The 25,801-nt window shown below is 37.1% G+C and overlaps 1 protein-coding gene across 11 annotated transcripts in view; it reads left to right on the plus strand.

Annotated features, from left to right (window-relative positions):
• cfap46 (cilia and flagella associated protein 46) overlaps positions 1–25,801 on the plus strand; it is a 189,262-nt gene that overhangs the window by 143,527 nt on the left and 19,934 nt on the right. For all 11 annotated transcript variants that reach the window (XR_012389014.1, XM_073920364.1, XM_073920372.1 and 8 more), the window contains 7 exons: positions 900–1,073; positions 1,614–1,711; positions 3,231–3,301; positions 4,393–4,514; positions 4,717–4,817; positions 6,599–6,681; positions 12,300–12,452. Coding sequence is in view for 10 of the 11 variants with exons in the window: in XM_073920364.1 (XP_073776465.1) it covers positions 900–1,073; positions 1,614–1,711; positions 3,231–3,301; positions 4,393–4,514; positions 4,717–4,817; positions 6,599–6,681; positions 12,300–12,452 (802 nt within the window). In the remaining variant the exon portion in view is untranslated. The remainder of the gene's footprint in view (positions 1–899; positions 1,074–1,613; positions 1,712–3,230; positions 3,302–4,392; positions 4,515–4,716; positions 4,818–6,598; positions 6,682–12,299; positions 12,453–25,801) is intronic.

Here is a 25,801-nt window from a genome sequence, read left to right on the forward strand (position 1 = left end):
ATAGATAGATAGATAGATAGATAGATAGATAGATAGATAGATAGATATGCATGGATAGATAGATATGCATGGATAGATAGATAGATAGATAGATAGATAGATAGATAGATAGATAGATAGATAGATAGATAGATAGATAGATAGATAGATAGAAAGATAGATAGATAGATAGATAGATAGATAGATAGATAGATAGATAGATAGATAGATAGATAGAAAGATAGATAGATAGATAGATAGATAGATAGATAGATAGATAGATAGATAGATAGATAGATAGATAGATAGATAGATAGATAGAAAGATAGATAGATAGATAGATAGATAGATAGATAGATAGATAGATAGATAGATAGATAGATAGATAGATAGATAGATAGAAAGATAGATAGATAGATAGATAGATAGATAGATAGATAGATAGATAGATAGATAGATAGATAGATAGATAGAAAGATAGATAGATAGATAGATAGATAGATAGATAGATAGATAGATAGATAGATAGATAGATAGATAGATAGATAGATAGATAGATAGATAGATAGATGGACGGATGGACGGACGGACGGACGGACAGATAGATAGAAATGCATGGATAGATAGATAGATAGATAGATAGATAGATAGATAGATAGATAGATAGATAGATAGATAGATAGATAGATAGATAGATAGATAGATAGATAGATAGATAGATAGATAGATAGATAGATAGATAGATAGATAGATAGATAGATAGATAGATAGATAGATAGATATGCATGGATAGATGGATGGATGGATGGATGGATGGACGGACGGACGGATGGACGGACGGCTAGATAGATGTGTGTGAGTGTGTAGTAATGATCAGTGTGTTGTGTTGTGTTGTGTTGTGTTGTGTTGTGTGTGGTCAGAGTGGTGTGTGTTGTGTGCAGCTGTTGTGTGTCCTGCAGCAGGTCTCCTCCAGCATCAGTGTGTGTGGTGTGTTTTCTCTGCTGAACCTGCGGGAGAAGCTGATCTCTGAACAGGGGCTCCGAGACGGCGGCGTACAGACATCACTGAACCGAGAGCTGCACACACTCTCTACGGTAACACACACACACAGACGGAAACACTCTCTCTATAGTAACACACACAGAAACACTCTCTTTACGGTAACGCACACACATGCATGCACACACTCAAACACGAACATAAACTCACACACAGATAGAGAGAGACATGCACACGCAAACAGGCACAGAGACACACACATGCGCTACACATGTAGACACATACACACACAATGCACATACTTGCAGATACATGCATGCACACAAACAGACACACACACATTGAGACACACGCATACACAGATGCACACGAGAGCTGGTCTTCACTATACATGTTCAACTCAGACGACTGTAAAGAGCAGCTCCTGTACTGAAGCCCAGGAGTGCTCGCTCTGGAGGAGTTAGCGGATCTAAACTCTGGTGTATCCCTCAGAGCTGTACATGTATCCCCTCAGCAGAGGATTCTATCAGTCTGAGAGCTGTAGCGTTTGAGCTGATCTTTATATAGAGCAGCTCTAGAGGGACTGCAGTGTCTAGACAGCAGCAGATTCACAGCTCACATCATCACTCTTACAGGCCTGCAGTCAGCTGACCATAAACCCCAAACACCTGAGCATTCTGGGAGAAATACCTGCACACTTCAGGATCCTGCTGCTGCAGCACTCTGAGGACAGGTGACACTGCATTATGTCTGAAGTCATTTTTACTTTAATCTGTACAGTACACACTGCAGGAGAGTAATCACAGCCACAGCCTCGGGGGTTTTACACTCTATTCTATTCTACTCTGTTATTCTCTTCTCTTTATACTTCATTTTATTTCTGTCAAATAAAATTATTTATATTATGCCTATTCTGTTTTGTTGAATTCTGTTCTGTTCTATTGCATTCTATTGTATTCCATTCTATTGTAATGTTCTAATTTATTCTATTCCATTCTGCTCTATTCTATTCCATCCCGTTCTGTTCTATTGCATTCTGTTTGTTTTTTTTCTTTTGTATTGTATTCTATTTATATTCTATTCTAATCTGTATATATAAGTATATATGTATGTATGTATATATATATATATATATATATATATATATATATATATATATATATATATATATATATATATATGTATATGTATATATATATATATATATATGTATATATATATATATATATATATATATATATATATATATATAGTTTTGTTCTGTTCTATTCTATTCTATTCTATACTATTCTATTCTAATGTTAATATTTTCTTTGTTCTGTCTATTTCTTTAGGCCATTTCTGTTTTGTGTAATTCTGTTTTACTCTGCTCTATTCTATTTTACTCTGGTTTTCTGTTCTTTGTTATACTTCATTCTATTCCTGTCAAATTATTCCAGTTTTATTCTATTCTGTTCTATTTTATTTAGTTCTATTCTTTTTTTATTCTATTCTATTGTTCTATTCTATTTTGTTCTATTTTATGCTATTCTATTCTGTTCTAATCCATTCTATTCCATTCTGTTCTACTCTATTGTATTCTGTTCTATACCATATTATTCTATTCTATTCTAATCTGATATATTTATTTAGATCTGTTTTATTTTATTCTACTCTATTCCATTCTATTCTATTCTATTCTATTCTATTCTATTCTATTCTATTCTATTCTATTCTATTCTATTCTATTCTATTCTATTTAACTCTAATCCAATCTTGTTTGTTTTGTTATGTTTCATTTCATTAGTTTCTTTTCTTTTCTATTCTGTTCTGTTTTACTTAATTCGGCCCTCATCTGTTTCTTCTTTTACTCTTTTCTTTTCTTGTGCTCCTAATGATCCTCTTTTTTGATGATTGTTGTGAGACGAACATTTTATTTCTGACTTTAATTATTTACTTGTTCATCCCAGAAAAAGTGACTTTGACCCAGTCTAGAATTATGTATGAATCACTATATAGATAAATTAGTCTTGGCTTGAGTTTGGTTTTATTCTGCAGTTCCTCTGATGTCCACTAGGCGTCTGCTGTGTGTGTTTGTCATTCAGTTATTCTCAGTGACAGACAAACTCAGCAGTGACAACACTAAATCTGCTCATTCTGTCAGCACCATCTGTGACACACACACACACACACACACACACACACACACACACACACACACACACACACATACACACACTGATGTGAGTAACTCTGTTATGTCTGTTGTGTAGTTCTGTGCTGTATGGAGGGTTTTATGAGAAGGTTAAAGCCACAGACACACAGAAGGGGAAGACTGTGACAGGTAACCATATGACACACATTTACATATACCTGCAGCACTTCTTTAACTATGAAAATAGGCCAAAGTTATGTTTCTGTAATAGAAATAATAAGCTTTTTATATTCTATTTTAGTAACACTGTTTTTGCTTTCCATTTTCATGGCTGAACTGTGTTTGTTTTCATTACAGTAAATATAGATAAATCTAAAAGTTTGTTTATTATAATAACTGTCTTGATGATTTCTAAAACCACAAATTGTAAATAATTAATGAAAAATATTGTTTTATTTAATTTTATTTTGTTTTCCTTTTGCTTTGTTTTAGTTTTTATTTTATTTTATTTTATTGTGTTTTGTTTTATTTTATTGTGTTTTATTTTGTTTTGTTTTATTTTCTAATTTATTTTATTTTATTGTGTTTTGTTTGTTTTGTTTTATTTTGTTTTATTTTTTAAAATTTATTTATTTTATTGTGTTTTGTTTTATTTTGTTTTATTTTATTGTGTTTTATTTTGTTTTGTTTTATTTTATTTTTTATTTTATTTATTGTGTTCTGTTTTGTTTTATTTTTTATTTTATTGTGTTTAGTTTTGTTTTGCTTTATTTTTTTATTTATTTATTGTGTTTTTATGTATTGTTTTGTTTTATTTTGTTTTATTTTATTTTATTTTGTTTTGTTTTGTTTTGTTTGTTGTATTTTGTTTTGCTTTATTTTATTTTATAAATTTTTTATTCATTTATTATTTTTGCATTTTAGCTTTTTTTAATGCACCAAAATATAAATAAAATCTATAATAAACTAGTGAAATATTATCATGTAAAATAAAATCCTTTAATCCTTTAAAATAAAATCCAGAATTCATTAGTGATTCACAACTGGAAAAGCTAATAAACATTTCATGATTTGCTATTGAATGTACAGTAGGACTCAAAAACAGCATTTAAAAATAGAATATTGCATTATAATATTTATTTTAGTAACATTTGATATCGTTTAATGTACCTTCGATGAGTAAAAGTGTCAGCTCTTTAAAAAGAGTAAATAAATCATAATGCATTAATCTTGCTGACCCCAAACTTTTGAACTCAAACATTTGTATGTTTTATGTGCAGGTGGTTTAATCTGCACTAAAGTGGTGAAAGCCTCTGTTGAACACTCGTCTCTACTGCAGCTCCAGAAACACTTGCAGGAGTTCAAGAATCTGAACAAACAGACTCTGCGCCGCAAAACACACGTAAGACACACTTAAAGATCTGTGGATGCACGAGGTTATCTTTAATTTTACACAATCAGATTTCCAATATCAAGTACTTATAATCAGTGTCAACTGCTTTTTAATATATTCTTGTAATCAGACTACAGTTACTTTTTATTGATTGCATGATTACGTAAATGTACACAATGGCAGTAAGTTCTTTCTCACTCTGTTCATAAAGGAAAGTAAAGATAAGCTGGATGAGAGTTTCCGAGCTCTTGTTGAAGAAATGGAGGAGTATCTGCGGCCTGTGCTCTCACAGTTTGACTTCTCATGCTTTAGGTACAAAAGCTCATCAAAATCACAACAAACCATGTTACACACCAACTAAATGTTTATGCATCCTTAAACCTTATAGAGACATGTCTCCCAAAACTCTCCTAAAGTTTTTCCATTTCTGCATCCATTCAGCTGATCTCTGGGTCTGGCTGGCCGGACTAATTTTAGCTTTGCTTAGCGTAAATCATTGAATCGGATTAGACCATTAGCATCTGTGAAAATATAGTTCCTATAATAGCATATCAGGCTGGAAAATAGCAACTTGTCATTTTTCGTTGGTCTTATACATGTTGTAACCATAAAAGAGTCAAGCTTAAAATAGGAAAACTATCAATACTTTTTTAAAATGAAATGCTAATGGTCTGATCTGATTCAATGATCTATACTATGCTAAAATTGTTCCCTCCAGACCTGGAGATCAGCTAAATGTATGCATTAATGATGAAACTCACCTGTTTAACTTTAGGAGCGTGTGGATTTAACCTACAGCGGTGTGAAAAGGTGTTTGCCCCCTTCCTGATTTGTTTTTTTTTTTTAATTTTGTTTGTCTGAATTTAATGTTTCAGATCATCAAACCAATTTAAATGTGTCATCTTTGAGAACACAAGTAAACATGTCATGCAGTTTTTAAATGGAGGCTTTTATTATTAAACCAAAACTACAGTAAGGGAAAATCTTTTCTGATTTTGATTATACCTGACAAAAGTCTTGAGCAACAAATAATAACTCGACTTCTTAAAAGTGTCAGAAGGGGGATTTCTCTGAATCATCTGCTGATCTGCATCCCAATCCTCACCAAAACTCCAGAAGACCTACTGGAACCAGCATGGACCAAGATCCTCACAGAAATCAGTCAAGTTTGGTGAAGGAGACATCATGGTTTGGGGTTCATTCAGTATGTTGGCGTGCGAGAGATCTGCAGAGTGGATGATCAACATCAACAGCCTGAGGTATCAAGACATCTGTGCTGCCCATTACATTACAAGCCACAGGAGAGGGACAATTCTCCAGCAGGATAGCGCTCCTGCTCATACTTCAGCCTCCACATCAAAGCTCCTGAAAGCAGAGAGTGCTCCAGGATTGGCCAGCCCAGTCACCAGACATCAACATTATTGAGCATGTCTGGGGTAAGATGAAGGAGGTGTTGAAGATGAATCTTGATGAGCTCTGGGATCCTGCTGAAGGCTTTCTTCTTCATTCCAGATGACTTTATTAATCAGTGATGTGAGTCATGTCAGAGATGTATGGATGCAGTCCTCCAAGCTCATGATGGAGTCAGACACAATATTCATTCTGTCTCCACTGCAGCAGGACTTTATATTCTATACTGGACATTATTTCTGTTCAGTGATGACACTTTAGTCTGAGCAGAGTCAGACCGCACTGTCCTCATCAAATCAGTCAACATCAAGACATGATCAGATTTATTGAGCTCAAATAAGCAAAATCTAGAGGCCTTCACCTTTCATAGAGACACTTCTGACACCAAATCACCAACTAGAAGACCAGTTAGTATTTGCTGTTTGTTCTGTCAGCTAGTGTAATGCAATAATATGCACCTTTTGTAAAGCTGATTTGAAACATTATTATTGTATAAATAAACTTGAGTTGACGTAAAGGGGCAAACACGTCTTCACACCACTGTATCTCCAAATATAGTGGATTGTTGCTCTTAATGCGCTTATAAACGTGTCTTGTGCTGGTTTCTGCTTTGGCTGGTGTATATGGCGGTCTCCTGTGGTCTGTCCTCATCTTCTCTCTCATTTCCGCTTCTGTCTTATCAGTGTTTTCTCTGCGTCTGAAACCAACGCCACATCGACCCGCTCCAGAGACAAGGAGGAGAGAACCACTGATAAAACACAGACGGGTACAAACACAGACACAACACACTCACCACCAGTCAAGAGTTATTGATAATGCTCAGAGATATGTCCTGATCATCAAATCATCTTATTGCAGTGATTTCTGAAGGATCATGTTACTTTATAAAGACAGTTGTTCAGCACAGATATTAATTGCAGTTTATTATATGTGACAAAACCTTATTTTGTACAAGTATAGTGTTGGCATTAATCAAGCATATACTGTAGTGTACGAGTCAAAATTGTGTATATTTTTGTCTAAAAATTGTTTTGATTTTAAGCAAACACTAGATTTGTACAAGTACCCTAAACTTTATTGTCCCCTTTCGGGGGTGATTTGTTCTGCTGAGTAGTAGACTTACAGCACACTTAAGATCAGTGTTGGGCATGTTCCTCGAAGCTGCAGTAGGTGACGGTCTTCAGAAACATGTGTTGTTGTGCTGGTTGAACGTCTCTTCACATTCCTATAGTACTGATTAAAGTAAATGATCTGAATGTGTTTATCTATATTTTTATGTTCTGGGTGATGCATAAAACAATAAAATGTTCATCCATTCATTCATTTTCTGCTGCTTTTCCGGGGCCGGGTCGCGGGGGTAGCAGTCTTAGAAGAGAACCCCAGACTTCCCTTTCCCCAGACACTTCCTCCAGCTCCTCCAGGGGGATCCCGAGGGGTTCCCAGGCCAGCGAGAGACATAGTCCCTCCAGCTTGTCCTGGGTCTTCCCCGAGGCCTCCTCCTGGTGGGACATGCCTGGAACACCTCCCTAGGCAGGCGTCCAGGAGGCATCCGAAACCAGGGGCGGACTGGCCATCTGGCAATTCTGGCAAATGCCAGAAGGGCCGGACCATTTTTTAAATGTGGGCCGGTCAGCTATTTTTTTTTTTTCATATGTATTGTTTTTTTAAATGTAGGCAGCTTTTATCTTGTGCGAGATGTGAATATTATGATTATGATGGTGATAATAGTAAGAATAATAGTAAATGTTAAGCCTTGCCCCAATCAGCAACAACCGGCTGGTTTCGAGATGGGCTGACCCAATCTGAGGTTACGCAGACATAATCAAAATTTGGCAAGAATGTCAAACAAACAGTGAGTGCAACACACGCTAATTGTCAGAGATGGACCATAAAAAGGGAAAGGCAATCAAATCAGACATTGCCAATTACATAAAATTAACTGAACTAGTCTCGAAAGGGGGCAGTGCAGTGGCGCATTAGGTAGTGCTGTAGTCTCACAGCAAGAAAGTCGCTGGTTTGAGCCTCATCTGGGTCAGTTGGTGTTTCTGTGTGGAGTTCGCATGGATTTCCTTCTGGTTTCCTTCACAAGGCCAAACACATGCTATAGGTGAATTGGGTAGGCCAATTGGGAATTGGGTAACCCAGTAATGGGTTGCAGCTTTGAGGGCATCCACTGTATAAAACATATGCAGGATAAGTTGGCGATTCCCAGATTAATAAAGGGACTAAGCTGAAAAGAAAATGAATGACATGATTGCATATATTAATGGGTTGTTTTTGTTTCAGTCACATACATTAAATGTTTAAATATCTCTTAAATAGGTATTGCTTATATAATTTTACCATCTGTACACCAATTTAAGTAGTGAATGTGGGTGTCCTTGGGTGGGGCTGTGTCGGTGTGGTAATGTGGGCTGGTGTGGCTACAATGCCAGGGCTGATTTTTAGTCCCAGTCCGCCCTTGTCCGAAACAGATGCCCGAGACACCTCAGCTGACTTCTCTGGATGTGGAGGAGCAGCGACTCTCCTCTGAGCTCCTCCCGGGTGTCAGAGCTCCTCACCCTGTCTATAAGAGTGCGCCCTGCCACCCTGCGAAGGAAACTCATTTCGGCCGCTTGTATCCGAGATCTTGTTGTTTTGGTCATGACCCAAAGCTCATGACCATAGGTGAGAGGAGGAGCGTAGACTGACTGGTAAATCGAGAGCTTTGCCTTTCGGCTCAGCGCCTTCTTCACCACAACAGACCGATACATCGACCGCATTTCTGCTGACGCTCCACCAATCCGCCTGTCATTTTCCAGGATGAAAAAAATGTTCATTCAATTACAAATTGTTGGGCTGATAAATAACTCAATTACGACAGGCATCTCATACTGTCTGTCAACAAATTTAAATGTGAATTTCTGCGCAGCCTCTTTAAGCGGACAGATACAGTCACTCGCACGCACACATGAAGCACGCATCTACCGCTGACAGAGAGATGTCATCAGCAAACCTGAACTTCTTTCTGAAAGAGCAACGTGGCCTTCTCTCCATGAAAAGAAAGATCTGAAAGGGCTTCTGCCAAAAACGCAGAATCAAAACTTTTCTAAACCCTGAATCGATATTAGAGTTACTTCTGCACGCTGGAGGGAAATGACGCTATGCTGATCAAAACATCGATCTGAAGGGTGACACCACGGCCGAAGTATTACATTTAGACGGGTCTGTTTTAAAACTATTTTAGCCACGTAAAAATAGTGGTTTCGCGTCGTCCGCCTCAGTTTCGGCCCTTGTTTTGACTCGGGAGGCGTGTCCAAACGCCAGGTAACCCCTATATAGTGAGCACGCTAGCATTAGTCGGCAGGAGAAGCACTTTAGCAGCATCTAGACCAGCAGCCTGTAAGTACATTTAAGATTTGTTTCAGTTGTTGTGTATGGTCACTTCAACAACTCACTTCTGCAGATGTATGTGCCCTCCAGAAACTTGCGTTCTGTGAATGAACGTCGCCTCGTGGTTCCATCCCAAAGAGGGAAAAAATCACTTTCGCGAACGCTCACGCTCAATCTGCCCAGTTGGTGGAATGAACTCCCTAACTGCATCAGAACAGCAGAGTCACTCGCTATTTTCAAGAAACGACTAAAAACTCAACTATTTAGTCTCCACTTCACTTCCTAATCTGCAATTGCCTCTTTCAATATCACACTAACTGTACAAAAAAAAAAAAAAAAAAAAAACCTACTAATACTTCCCTTCTTAGACTTTACTGACCTGAAACTTGCCTTTAGCACTTATTCATTGTTGCTCTTAGTTGTGTAAATTGCTTCCTTGTCCTCATTTGTAAGTCGCTTTGGATAAAAGCGTCTGCTAAATGACTAAATGTAAAATGTAAAATGTAAATGTAAAGCTGATGTAGACTGTGTTCTTGTTTATGAATGGGTTTATATGCATGGTGGTGTTGTTGAGCCACTGGGGGACTTTGGGGGAAACCGGAGCACCCGGAGGAAACCCAACCGAAGGCAGGGAGAACATGCAAACTCCACACAGAAACACCAACTGACCCAGCCGAGGCTCGAACCAGCGACCTTCTTGCTGTGAGGCGACAGCACTACCTGCTGCGCCACTGCGTCGCCAAAAATTATAATAATATTTTACAATTTGTGCTTCTTTACTGTGTTAAATAAATCCAGACGTTTCTAAATGAGCAGACATTTGTAAACATGAGTGTGTTTGAGTTCAGATCAAACCTCCAGCTGAGTTTTACTCTTGTTTTACCATAAAACATCACTGTTGGGCAGCTTGTCCTAACACTGTCAAACACTGTTTATCGCCGAGAGTTTATATTGATATGTGGCCTGAAGATGATGTTTGACAGATCAAACCTGACATCTGAGAGGCTTTAAGAGCTGAAATATTGATCAGATTTCTCCGTCTTTAGCACGTCTGCTGGCCTCATCAAAACTCCTGGAAGGAAAATATGATCCAAAAGCCTTTCAGTGGGGCTTTAATAGATTTACAATGTTTAAAATGCTGTTTGATCCAATTTATGGACATAAAAAGTCTTAAATGTCTTGAAATGAAAGAAATGTTGAGGTTAGAGCTGAAAAACAGAATTCACACTTCAGATTAACGTGATCAATGCACTTTCTAAAATGTTTATTTATTAAATTGCTTCATGTTTAATTATATTAATTTAAATTGCTTAATAGCATGCAGTGCAGTCTAAGGATAAAGTTATTCACTTTAACAGGTCTGAAAGTCATAAATTATATAAAAGCAAATATGATTTCCTAATTAAAAGCTCTACACACATAGACATTTAAATTGATGCAAAATTTTACTTATGATAAATGTAACCTACATTGGAGATCTACAGTGACATTTTAGTGCCATGTACAAAAAAAAAGTTAAGTTACGCAAATAAAGTTGTAATAATTTAAGAATAAAATCAAAATCTTGGAAAGAAAATCGAAATGTTACAAAAATAAAGAGAGTAAGTCAAAATGTTATGAAAATAAAATCGAAATGTTATGAAGTCAAAATGTTATGGGAATAAAATTTAAATGTTATTAAGTCCAAATGTCAGAAAAATTCATTTGAAATGTTACGAGAATAAAGTCGAAATGTTACGAAAATAAAGTTAAAATGTTACGAGAATAAAATCACAATTTTACAAAGATGAAATGTTTTGAGAGAAGTCGAAATGTTACGAGAATGAAGTCATAATGTTTGAGAATAAAGTCTAATTTTACGAAGTCAATGTTTCGAGAATAAAGTTGAAATTTTACATTGTCACAATGTTTCGAAAATAAAGTCGAAATGTTACGAAAATAAAGCCGAAATGTTATGAGAATAGTCAATATGTTATGAGAATAAAGTCGAAATGTTTTGAGAATAAAGTCAAAATTTTATAATGTTGATATGTTACGAGAATAAAGTCTAAATCTTGAAAAGAAAATCGAAATGTTACAAAAATAGCGAATAAGTCAAAATGTTTAGAGAACAAAATCGAAATGTCATGAAGACGAAATGTTATGAGAATAAAATTGAAATGTTAAGACAAAATGTTATGAGAATGATTCAAAATGTTACAATGTTTTTTTAATGTTACGAAAATGAAGGCAAAATGTTAAGAGAATAGTCAAAAAGTTATGAACTTGAATTGTTTCGAAAATAAAGTCTACGTTTTACAAAGTCGAAATGTAACGAGAATAGTCATAATTTTACAAAGACAAAATGTTTTGACAATAGTCTAAATGTTACGAGAAGTAAGTCAATGTTTCGAGAATAAAGTCTAAATTTTACAGTCAAAATGTTACAAAAATAAAGTTTTAATTTTACTAGAATAAAGTAAAAAAGTTACAAACTCAAAATGCTTTTGAGAATAAAGTCAACATTTTATGAAGTCAAAATGTTTTGAGAAGTCAATGTTGCAAGAATAAAGTTGAAATGTTTTGAAAATAAAGTCGAAATTTTACAAAGTCGAAATTTTACAACAATAAAGTCGAAGTGTTACGAGAATAAATTTGAAATGTTTTAAGAATAAAGTCAAAATATATTGTCAAAATGTCACAAAAGAATAAAGTCGAAATATTACAAAGTCAAAATGTTATGAAAATAAAGACGAAATGTTTCGGGAATAAAGTCGAAATTTTACAAAGTAGAAATGTTACGAGAATAAAGACGATATGTTATGCAAATAGACAAAATATTTCAAGAAGAAAGTCAAAATGTTGCGAGAATAAAGATGAAAAGTTACGAGAATAAAGTTAAAATGTTTCGCGAATAAAGTCACAATGTATGTGACTCGCAGATTCACTCTGTGAACACAACAATAAGTTTAATGCATGACTTATACTGTAGTGATTTTGAGCGTGTGTATTTGTGATGTGTGTGTTCTGCAGATGTGTCTGAGTGTGTGGTGATCCTCGCTGACCGCACACTGCTGGAGTTCCCATTAGAAGCACTGAGTGTGTTTCAGATGAACGGCGTCAGCTCCGTATCCAGAGATTTCTCGCTGCAGATTCTCCATTCACGTCTGCACTCAGAGGACAGCGGTGAGATCACGCTCATTAATACTGCTTAACTGCTGAATATACAACTGAAAACAAACTTATTCTGTTTAATTTTTATTACAAACATTTCCCAAGTGCTGTTTAACAGAACCAGAAACATTTCTCTCTATATTTGTAATAATTTTTTCTATTAGGGAAAGTCTTATATTGACAGATGTTTTAGTGTTCTATGTGTAATGTTATTTTACCTTATTATTATTATTATTATTATTATTATTATTATTATTATTATTATTATTATTATTGTTGTTGTTATTATTATTATTATTGTTATTTTTATTATCATTATTATTAATATTATTAATATAATTATTACTATTATTATTTTTATTATTATTATTATTAATATTAATATTATTATTACTATTGTTATTATTATTATTATTAGGCTGGCTTGTGTAGCAAGCCAGACTACTGTTATCCTATTAAACTTATTATTATGGTGGCTTGAAAAGCCAACATACTGTTATCTCACGTAAACTTATTATTATTCTTCTTCTTCTTCTTATTCTTCTGAGACTAATTTTAAATTGTATCTCCTCCTAAACTTTTCAAGCTTCATACTTCAAACTTTCGTCAAACCTTCAAACTGGTCTGACTCGGGTTGCTATATCCTTTCCGACTGATCCGACTTTCGGTTTTCCGAAAAACGACCCGGAAAATTCCCAAAATTCCCATTGACTTAACATTGGGTCAAACTTTGTGACCTCATAACTCTGAATCAGACTGTCCTACAGACTTCTAACTGGGCTCATTTAACTCAGTCTAGCCAGCAGCCAATAACTGATGACCTTTTAACTTACTAGCCACTCCCTAGCAACCACTTTTGGCACCCTAGCAACTGTCCCATAGACTTCCATTGTAAAAGACTGCCATTGACTTAACATTGAGTCAACCTTTGTGAGCTCATAACTCTGCATCAGTCTGTCCTACAGACTAGAGTCAGGCCTCATTCAACTCAGTAGCCAATCACTGATGACCTTTAGACTTACTAGCCACTCCCTAGCAACCACTTATGGCACCCTAGCAACTGTCCCGTAGACTTCCATTGTAAAAGACTCTCATTGACTTAACATGGGATCAAACTTTGTGAGCTCATAACTCTGTATCAGACTGTCATACAGACTAATGGCTGAGCTCATTTAACTCAGACTACCAAACTGCCAATAAATGATTAGCTTTTAACTTTCTAGCCACACCCCTAACTACCACATACTGCACCCTAGCAACTGTCCCGTAGACTTCCATTACAAAAGACTCTCATTGACTTAACATTGGATCAAACTTTTTGAGCTCATAACTCTGCATCAGACTGTCATACAGACTAATGGCTGAGCTCATTTAACTCAGACTACCAAACTGCCAATAACTGATGAGCTTTTAACTTTCTAGCCACACCCCTAACTACCACATACTGCACCCTAGCAACTGTCCCGTAGACTTCCATTAAAATAGGCCAAGATACATATCTTTGCAAAGCAGTGTCATAGAGACATGGGGGTTGGTTCTTTGACTAAGACAACCAACCACATTCAAGTTCACTCTGTAACCTCGCCCATAGCAACAAAACAGAATACCCTAGCAACCATTCATCAACAGCTATATCTCAGCATCAGAACATCGTAGAGACTTGGAGATTGGCTCGTTTGACTCATGCTAGCAAACGGAACTTCCTATATGCTACACATGCTAGCAGTGACTAGCTACATGCTAATATTGACTAGCCAAGTACTGTAACTTGCTAGAAATGCTTACTAAGTATAAATGTTTTATCAAGCATGTATGTGAGGCTTGCCTAGTAACCAACCAGGGTACCCTAGCAACTGCCTAGCAACCACCCAAATTACCCTAGCAACCGCCTAGCAACCACCTAGCAATGGCCTAGTAATGCCTTAGTAAGGGCCTAGCGACCACTCAGGACACCCTAGCAACCGCCTAGCAACGCCTTAGCAACTATTCAGAATACCTTAGCAACCACTTAGCAACACCTTAGCAACCACCTAGCAACCACTTGGGACACCTTAGCAACCGCCTAGCAACACCTTAGCAACCACCTAGCAACCACTCAGAACACCCTAGCAACTGCCTAGCAACGCCTTAGCAACCACCTAGCAACACCTTAGCAACCACCTAGCAACCACTCAGGGTACCCTAGCAACCACCTAGCAACGCCTTAGCAACCACTCAGAATACCCTAGCAACCATCTAGCAACCACTTAGGACACCTTAGCAACCACCTAGCAACACCTTAGCAACCACCTCGCAACCACTCAGAACACCCTAGCAACCGCCTAGCAACACCTTAGCAACCACCTAGCAACCACTTAGGACACCCTAGCAACCGCCTAGCAACACCTTAGCAACCACCTAGCAACCACTTAGGACAACTTAGCAACCCCCTAGCAACACCTTAGCAACCACCTAGCAACCACTCAGAACACCCTAGCAACGCCTAGCAACACCTAAGCAACCACCTAGCAACCACTTAGGACACCTTAGCAACCACCTAGCAACACCTTAGCAACCACCTAGCAACCACTTAGGACACCTTAGCAACCACCTAGCAACACCTTAGCAACCACCTAGCAACCACTCAGAACACCCTAGCAACCGCCTAGCAACACCTTAGCAACCATCCAGCAACCACTCAGGACACCCTAGCAACCACCTAGCAACACCTTAGCAACCACCAAGCAACCACTCAGGACACCCTAGCAACCACCTAGTAACGCCTTAGCAACCACTCAGAATACCCTAGCAGCCACCTAGCAACCACTTAGGACACCTTGGCAACCACCTAGCAACACCTTAGCAACCACTTAGAATACCCTAGCAACCGCCTAGCAACACCTTAGCAACCACCTAGCAACCACTCAGAATACCCTAGCGACCACCTTGCAACACCTTAGTAACCACTTAGCAACTAGTCAGAACACCTTAGCAACTGCCAAGCACCACCTTAGCAACCACCTAGCAACCACTCAAAACACCCTAGCAACCGTTTAGCAACACCTTAGCAACCACCTAGCAACTAGTCAGACCACCTTAGCAACTGCCTTGCACCACCTTAGCAACCACCTAGCAACCACTTAAAACACCCTAGCAACCGCCTAGTAAAATGCTAATTCATGCTAGAATCATGCTAACAACATGCTAATTCAAGCTAGAATCATGCTAGTAACATGCTAATTCATGCTAGAATCATGCTAACAACATGCTAATTCATGTAAGAATCATGCTACTAACATGCTAATTCATGTTAGTAATATGTTAATTCAAGCTAAAATCATACTAACATTCTATTTACACTTTAAAACCACTTCAAACTTTCAGATTCGGCTTTTCAAGCCACCATAAAGTTTGTCCTCAAACTTTAATATCTAGTTAGGCTGGCTTGTGTAGCAAGCCAGACTACTGTTATCCTATTAAACTTATTATTATTTTTCTATATTATTCTTCTTCTGAGACTAAAAATTAAACTCTATCTCCTCCTAGGCCATTAAAGCTATGACCATCAAACTTGGGTCAGACCTCCGAACTATTCTGACTCGAGTTGCTATATCTTTTCCGACTGATCCGACTTTCGGTTTTCCGAAAAACGTCTCGGGACCGTCGGAAAAATCCCATAGACGTAACATTGGATCAAACTTTGTGACCTCATAACTCCGCATCAGACTATCACACAGACTTCTAACTGGGCTCATTTAACTCAGACTATCAAACTGCCGATGACTGATCACCTTTAAACTTTCTGGCCACGCCCTAGCAACCACTTTTGGACCCTAGAAACCGTCCCATAGACTTCCATTGCAAAAGACTCTCATTGACTTTACATGGGATCAAACTTTGTGAGCTCATAACTCTGCATCAAACTGTCCTACAGACTAATGGCTGAGCTCATTTAACTCAGTCTAGCCAGCAGCCAATCACTGATGGCCTTTTAACTTTCTAGCCACACCCTAACAACCAGATACTGCACCCTAGCAACTGTCCCATAGACTGCCATTAAAGAGGTTCAGACTGATATTGTCATGCTGCAGTGTGATAGAGACATGGGGGTTGTTTTTAACTGTTCATACTGGCAAGAAGCTTTGATACATCATCAGTCTAAGCTGTCAATCAACTCCATAGCAACAAAACAGACTAACCTAGCAACGATATAACAGCAGCTATATCTCAGCATCAGAACATCGTAGAGAGGCGCGGGTTGGCTTGTTTGAATCAGGCTCGCACTCTATCTATCTATCTATCTATCTATCTATCTATCTATCTATCTATCTATCTATCTATCTATCTATCTATCTATCTATCTATCTATCTATCTATCTATCTATCCATCATGGTAACAACATGCTAATTCATGCTAGAATCATGCTAGGCACATGCTAATTCATGCTAGAATCATGCTAACAACATGCTAATTCATGCTAGAATCATGCTAACAACATGCTAATTCATGCTAGAATCATGCTAACAACATGCTAATTCATGCTAGAATCATGCTAGTCACATGCTAATTCATGCTAGAATCATGCTAACAACATGCTTATTCATGCTAGAATCATGCTAGTCACATGCTAATTCATGCTAGAATCATGCTAGTCACATGCTAATTCATGCTAGAATCATGCTAGTCACATGCTAATTCATACTAGAGTCATGCTAACAACATGCTAATTCATGCTAGAATCATGCTAACAACATGCTAATTCATGCTAGAAACATGCTAGTAACATGCTAATTCATGTTAGAATCATGCTAACAACATGCTAATTTGTGCTAGAATCATGCTAGTAGCATGCTAATTCATGTTAGAATCATGCTAACAACATGCTAATTCATGCTAGAATCATGCTAGTAACATGCTAATTCATGCTAGAATCATGCTAACAACATGCTAATTCATGCTAGTCACATGCTAATTCATGCTAGAATCATGCTAGTCAAATGCTAATTCATGCTAGAATCGTGCTAACAACATGCTAATTCATGCTGGAATCATGCTAGTAACATGCTAATTCATGTTAAAATCATGCTAGGTACATGCTAATTCATGCTAGAATCATGCTAGTAACATGCTAATTCATGCTAGAATCGTGCTAGTAACATGCTAATTCATGCTAGAATCGTGCTAACAACATGCTAATTCATGCTAGAATCGTGCTAATTCATGCTAAAATCATGCTAGTAACATGCTAATTCATTTTAAAATCATGCTAGGTACATGCTAATTCATGCTAGAATCATGCCAGTAACATGCTAATTCATGCTAGAATCGTACTAGTAACATGCAAATTCATACTAGAATCATGCTAGTAACATGTTAATTCATGCTAGAATTATGCTAACAACATGCTAATTCATGCTAGAATCATGCTAGTAACATGCTAATTCATGCTAGAATCGTGCTAACAACATGCTAAATCATGCTAGAATCATGCTAACAACATGCTAAATCATGCTAGAATCATGCTAACAACATGCTAATTCATGCTAGAATCATGCTAACAACATGCTAATTCATGCTAAAATCATGCTAGTAACATGCTAATTCATGCTAGAATCATGCTAACAACATGCTATTTCACGTTAGAATCATGCTAATACCATGCTAATCTATCTATCTATCTATCTATCTATCTATCTATCTATCTATCTATCTATCTATCTATCTATCTATCTATCTATCTATCTATCTTTTCATACTTTTAAAAACTGTTTAAACTAAATAAACTATTACCGTCAGGCTTTCACAAGCCAGCCTCAAAGTTTGTTCTCAAACTTTAAGAATCTAGTTATATTTATTATTCTTCTTCTGAGACTAAAAATTAAACTCTATCTCGTCCTAGGCCATTCAAGCTATGACCATCAAACTCGGGTCAGACCTCCGAACTATTCTGACTCGAGTTGCTATATCCTTTCCGACTGATCCGACTTTCGGTTTTCCGAAAAACGTCCCGGGACCGTCGGAAAAATCCCATAGACGTAACATTGGATCAAACTTTGTGACCTCATAACTCCGCATCAGAATGTCACACAGACTTCTAACTGGGCTCATTTAACTCAGACTATCAAACTGCCAATGACTGACCACCTTTAAACTTTCTGGCCACGCCCTAGCAACCACTTTTGGACCCTAGAAACCGTCCCATAGACTTCCATTGCAAAATACTCTCATTGACTTTACATGGGATCAAACTTTGTGAGCTCATAACTCTGCATCAGACTGTCCTACAGACTAATGATTGAGCTCATTTAACTCAGTCTAGCCAGCAGCCAATCACTGATGGCCTTTTAACTATCTAGCCACACCCTAACAACCAGATACTGCACCCTAGCAACTGTCCCATAGACTGCCATTAAAGAGGTTCAGACTGATATTGTCATGCTGCAGTGTGATAGAGACATGGGGGTTGTTTTTAACTGTTCATACTGGCAAAAAGCTTTGATACATCATCAGTCTAAGCTGTCAATCAACTCCATAGCAACAAAACAGACTAACCTAGCAACGATATAATAGCAGCTATATCTCAGCATCAGAACATCGTAGAGAGGCGAGGGTTGGCTTGTTTGAATCAGGCTCGCACACCATCTATCTATCTATCTATCTATCTATCTATCTATCTATCTATCTATCTATCTATCTATCTATCTATCTATCTATCTATCTATCTATCTATCAATCTATCTATGTACCTCTATCTATCTACCTACCTACCTCTATCTATCTATCTATCTATCTATCTATCTATCTATCTATCTATCTATCTATCTATCTATCTATCTATCTATCTATCTATCTATCTATCTATCTATCTATCTATCTATCTATCTATCTACCTACCTACCTCTATCTATCTATCTATCTATCTATCTATCTATCTATCTATCTATCTATCTATCTATCTATCTATCTATCTATCTATCTATCTACCTCTATCTATCTATCTATCTATCTATCTATCTATCTATCTATCTATCTATCTATCTGTCCATCATGCTAACAACATGCTAATTCATGCTAGAATCATGCTAGTTACATGCTAATTCATGCTAGAATCATGCCAGTCACATGCTAATTCATACTAGAATCATGCTAACAACATGCTAATTCATGCTAGAATCATGCTAGTCACATGCTAATTCATGCTAGAATCATGCTAACAACATGCTAATTCATGCTAGAATCATGCTAGTTACATGCTAATTCATGTTAGAATCATGCTAACAACATGCTAATTCGTGCTAGAATCATGCTAGTAGCATGCTAATTCATGTTAGAATCATGCTAACAACATGCTAATTCATGCTAGAATCATGCTAGGAACATGCTAATTCATGCTAGAATCATGCTAACAACATGCTAATTCAAGCTAGAATCATGCTAGTCACATGCTAATTCATGCTAGAATCATGCTAACAGCATGCTTATTTATGCTAGAATCATGCTAACAACATGCTAATTCATGCTAGAATCATGCTAACAACATGTTAATTCATGCTAGAATCATGCTAGTCAAATGCTAATTCATGCTAGGATCATGCTAACAACATGCTAATTCATGCTAGAATCATGCTAATAACATGCTAATTCATGTTAGAATCATGCTAACAACATGCTAATTCATGCTAGAATCATGCTAGTAACATGCTAATTCATGCTAGAAGCATGCTAACAACATGCTAATTTATGCTAGAATCATGCTAGTAGCATGCTATTTCATGCTAGAATCTTGCTAGTAACATGCTAAATCATGCTAGAATCATGCTAACAACATGCTAATTAATGCTAGAATCATGCTAACAACATGCTAATTCATGCTAGAATTGTGCTAATTCATGCTAAAATCATGCTAGTAACATGCTAATTCATGTTAAAATCATGCTAGGTACATGCTAATTCATGCTAGAATCATGCTAGTAACATGCTAATTCATGCTAGAATCGTGCTAACAACATGCTAATTCATGTTAAAATCATGCTAACAACATGCTAATTCATGCTAAAATCATGCTAGTAACATGCTAATTCATGCTAAAATCATGCTAACAACATGCTAATTCATGCTAAAATCATGCTAGTAACATGCTAATTCATGCTAGAATCATGCTAACAACATGCTAATTCACGTTAAAATCATGGTAATAACATGCTAATCTATCTATCTATCTATCTATCTATCTATCTATCTATCATCTATCTATCTATTCTTACTTTTTAAAACTGTTTAAACTAAATAAACTATTACCGTCAGGCTTTCACAAGCCAGCCTCAAAGTTTGTTCTCAAACTTTAAGAATCTAGTTATTATTGTTGTTGTTATTTTTATTATTATTATTATTATTATTATTATTATTATTATTATTATTATTATCATTATTATTATTATTGTGGTTGTTTTCTTTACTCTAGAAAAAATCTGTGTAAAGTGCTTTGAGATGTCCCTTTAAAGGTTCTTTTAGTTTGGCTGCCACAACCCAGTACTGGGAAACACCCATGCACACTCATTCACACACACACACACACTCGTACACTACAGCCAATTTAGGTGATCAATTCCCCTATAGCGCATGTGTTTGGACTGTGGGGGAAACCGGAGCACCCGGAGGAAACCCACGCCAACACGGGGAGAACATGCAAACTCCACACAGAAACACCAACTGAACCAGCGACCTTCTTGCTGCGAGGCTACAGTGCTAACCACTGAGCCACCATGCTGCCATAAATAGATGTAATAGATACAGTATGTTCTATTATATTCTATTTAGCTGTCAGTAGCTGGGTTTCCATCCTTTCTATGAAAAGCCAAATATGATCCAGTTGTTAGAGCGGCTGACTGTAGTATTGGTTACCTAGCAACGGACAGTAGACAAGTAATATTTGCTACGTCAGAGTTTATTCAGCAAATGTGTTTCCGTCTGTCATTATCCACAATTTTACACAAAGCGTAAAGTCATTTCTAAAAGAAATTTGGCGTTTTTTTACTTGTTTCTCATGCAGTACTTCAAAATACACATTAACAGAGGCTGATAGAAACCCAGCTAGTGTTCAGAAGTGGGACGTGTTTGTGGATTGAAGAAACCAAAACAGACTTTTACCAAATGTTACAACAATAAAGACGAAATGTTGTGAAGTTGAAGTTTTATGAGAATAAAGTCGAAATTTTACAAAGTCGAAATATTTTGAGAATAAAGACAAAATGCTACAAGAATAGTTGAAATGTTACGAGAATAAAGTCAAAATGTTACAAGTATAAAGTTGAAATATTTTGAGAGTACAGACAAAATGCTATGAGAATAAAGACGAAATGTTTCGAGAATAAAGACAAAATGTTATAAAGTTGAAATGTTATGAGTAAAAAACAAAATGTTTCAAAAATAAAGTCGAAATGTTATGGCCAAAATATTTTAAGAATAAAGACAAAATGTTACGAGAATACAGTCGAAATGTTCTGAAGTCAAAATGTTTCGAATATAAAGTTGAAATGTTACGAGAATAATGAAAAAAGTTATGAGAATAAAGACAAAATGTTATAAAGTCGAAATGTTACAAGAATAATGTAGAAATTTTTACGAAGGCGAAATGTTACGAGAATAAAGTTCAAATGTTACAAAGACGAAATGTTACAAGAATAAAGTCGAAATGTTACGAGAATAAAGTTTAAATGTTACGAGAATAAAGTTTAAATGTTACGAGAATAAAGATGAAATTTTTTGAAATTATAGTCAAAATGTTATGAAGTTTAAATTTTACAAGAATAAAGTTTATCTGTTTTAAAAATAAAGACAAAATGTTGCGAGAATAAGGTCAAAATGTTATAAAGTCAAAATGTTACAAGAATAATGTTGAAATTTTTACAAGAATAAAGTTAAAATGTTATGAAATCGAAATGTTACGAGAATAAAGCTAAAATGTTTCGAGAATAAAAAAAATGTTATGAAAATGAAGACAAAATGTTATAAAGTCAATGCTACAAGAATAATGTCAAAATTTTTATGAAGTCGAAATGTTACGAGAGTAAAATAAAAATGTATAAAATGTATAAATAAAGTAAATAAAGTTAAAAACCCAGCTAATGTTCAGACGAGGGACGTGTTTGTGGATTAAAGTAACCCTTTTACCATAATATCTGTGCACACAATCTAAAAATGTCCATCGACATCATTTAGACCTGATAATAATGAATCATTAATCAAACATGTCAGCATGAGGACGCTGCTAATCAGAATATATCTGACACAGCGCGTCTGATTAAATCTCACTCACTTGTTAATTAGCAGATGCAGGAAAGCTTGAAGAAACGAGTAAGTAATTGCTAAGTAATTGAAGCTCATCACGTTCACACAGTCACACAAAAAACACAATTGTCTTTATTTTACAGTGAGTTTTAACATTTGATTTTCAGATTTTCTGTTGTCTGCATTAAATTATATTACAGTTATTACATTAATATACAGTACAACAATTATTCTACACTGTAAAAAATATTGTGTGATCCATATTATATATATATATATATATATATATATATATATATATATATATACTTATTGGCCACTTTATTAGGTACACCTTATTAGAACCAGATTGGACCATCTTTTGCCTTCAGAACTGCTTTAATCCTTGGTGGCAGAGATTCAATAGGCTACTGGAAATATTCCTCAGGGATTTTGCTCCATATTGTCATGATAGCATCACACAGTTGCTGCAGATTTTTCGGCTGCACATCCATGATGCCAATCTCCCGTTCCACCACATCCCAAAGCTGCTCTATTGGATTGAGCTCTGGTGACTGTGGAGGCCATTTGAGTACAGTGAACTCATCGTCATGTTCAAGAAACCAGTCTGAGATGATTGAGCTTTATGACATGCTGCGTTATCCTGCTGGAAGTAGCCATCAGAAGATGGAGACACTGTGCTCATAAAGGGATGGACATGGTCAGCAGCAATACTCAGGTAGGCTGTGGCGTTGATGCTCAATTGCTACTAATGGACCCAAAGAAAATCTCCCCCACACCATTACACCACCACCACCAGCCTGAACCGCTGATACAAGGCAGGATGATCCATGCTTTCATGTTGTTGAGGCCAAATTGTGAGCCGAGCATCCGAATGTGTCAGCAGAAATGGAGACTCATCAGAGCAGCAACGTTTCTCCAATCTTCTATTGTCCAGTTTTGGTGAGTCTGTGTGAATTGTAGCCTCAGTTTCCTGTTCTTAGCTGACAGGAGCGGCACCCGGTGTGCTCTTCTGCTGCTGTAGCCCATCCGCCTCAAGGTTGGCCGTGTCGTGTGTTCAGAGATGCTCTTCTGCAGAGCTCGGTTGTAACGAGTGCTTATTTGAGTTACTGTTGCCTTTCTATCAACTGGAACCAGTCTGGCCATTCTCCTCTGACCTCTGACCTCATCAACAAGGCATTTGCGCCCACAGAACTGCCGCTCACTGGAGATTTCCTCTTTGTCGGAGCATTCTCTGTAGACCCTAGAGATGGTTGTGCGTGAATATCCCAGTAGATCAGCAGTTTCTGAAATACTCAGAGCAGCCCAACTGGCAGCAACAACCATGCCACGTTCACAATCCCCTTTCTTCCCCATTCTGATGGTCGCTGTTGTCCTCTGGCTGCCGGAGCATCATCCAAGTGGAGCTGCAGACTGGTGGTGGTGTGGAGAGACTCCCTCATGATTGTGAAGCACTGTGGGTGTATAGCCAAACACAATATAATGTGCTTTATAAATACACTGTGTGGAGATGATTGACAGAGCTCATAACTAAGCAACAGAACAGTCCATTAATGCGTAAGTAGTGTGTCCCAAAGCTCGCACACTCTTCTGTTGCACACTCTAAAGTATGTACTTTTAGGACGTAGTATAAGCATGTGAATTGGGTCGCAGCAGAACAGTCTGTGCGTCACCTCTCTCACCCTAAAGCTCGCTCTCCTCTGATCCTGCGAGCATTTAGAGTTTAATTTGTCGATTTACATGCAGGCGCAGAGCTTGAGTTCAAAATTAATAAATTAATTAAGCAAATAAACATTTTTTAAAAAGTGTCCCAAATGCGCTGCACATCTGAATCTTAAAGCGATTAGCAGCTGTAAATCCTGGCGGAGCGCTTGCTGTCAGAGGAGTCGTGTTAGTGTGTGTTTTGTGCATGAGGTTTTTGGCTAAACTGATCTTCGTTCCTCCGGAAACACCTCTGGATGAGTTTTGATTTACTTCATCTTCACTTATAACACATCTCCACTATTAGAGCTGATGCAGTTCTGCAAATGATGTGGATGAGGATATGGACACTATTAGTCTCTGCATGCTGCTGGGTCCTTTTCATCCACTCTGGGCTGATTTTAAGTGTCATTTGGCCACAGCTTTCCCTGTGTGTTTCAGCAAACGAGATGATTTTGCTGACATTATTTTGACAAATGTTTTGCCAAAAAGTCTTCCACAATATACTCTGGGCAGATGGACACCCCTTTGGTTAAAGTGGTGGCTGTTTTTACTCCATTGACTTTCATTATAATCACATTTATTATTGCATAGCCATGACCATGTTGGTGTTTTTTATTTGTTGGGAAGAGGGACAATTTGGCATTTTTACTGTTGATCATCAGTAACAGTGGAAAGAAAACTTAGTTTAGGGTGTTTATATAGAGTTAAGTGGAGTATAGAGTATGTGTGTGTGTGCGTGTATGTGTGTGTCCTTAAGCAACACTTGACAAAAGTCTTGTGGTGGATCTCAGTTGTAAGAGCAGCAAATAATAACTTCTAGTTGATGATGTGTAAAAGATGCAGAAGGGGGATTTCTCTGCTGAATCATCTGTTGATCTGCATCCCAATCATCACCAATATTGCAGAAGACCTACTGGAACCAGCATGGACCAAGATTCTCACAGAAATCAGTCAAGTTTGGTGAAGGAGAAATCATGGTTTGGGGTCATTCAGTATGTGGGCGTGCGAGAGATCTGCAGAGTGGATGATCAACATCAACAGCCTGAGGTATCAAGACATCTGTGCTGCCCATTACATTACAAATCACAGGAGAGGGACAATTCTCCAGCAGGATAGCGCTCCTGCTCATACTTCAGCCTCCACATCAAAGCTCCTGAAAGCAGAGTGCTCCAGGTTTGGCCAGCCCAGTCACCAGACATCAACATTATTGAGCATGTCTGGGGTAAGATGAAGGAGGTGTTGAAGATGAATCTTGATGAACTCTGGGATCCTGCTGAAGGCTTTCCTCTTCATTCCAGATGACTTTATTAATCAGTGATGTGAGTCATGTCAGAGACGAATAGATGCAGTCCTCCAAGCTCATGATGGAGTCAGACACAATATTCATTCT

This window comes from Danio rerio, chromosome 13 (genome assembly GCF_049306965.1).
Source record: "Danio rerio strain Tuebingen ecotype United States chromosome 13, GRCz12tu, whole genome shotgun sequence".
Lineage (NCBI taxonomy): Eukaryota > Metazoa > Chordata > Actinopteri > Cypriniformes > Danionidae > Danio > Danio rerio.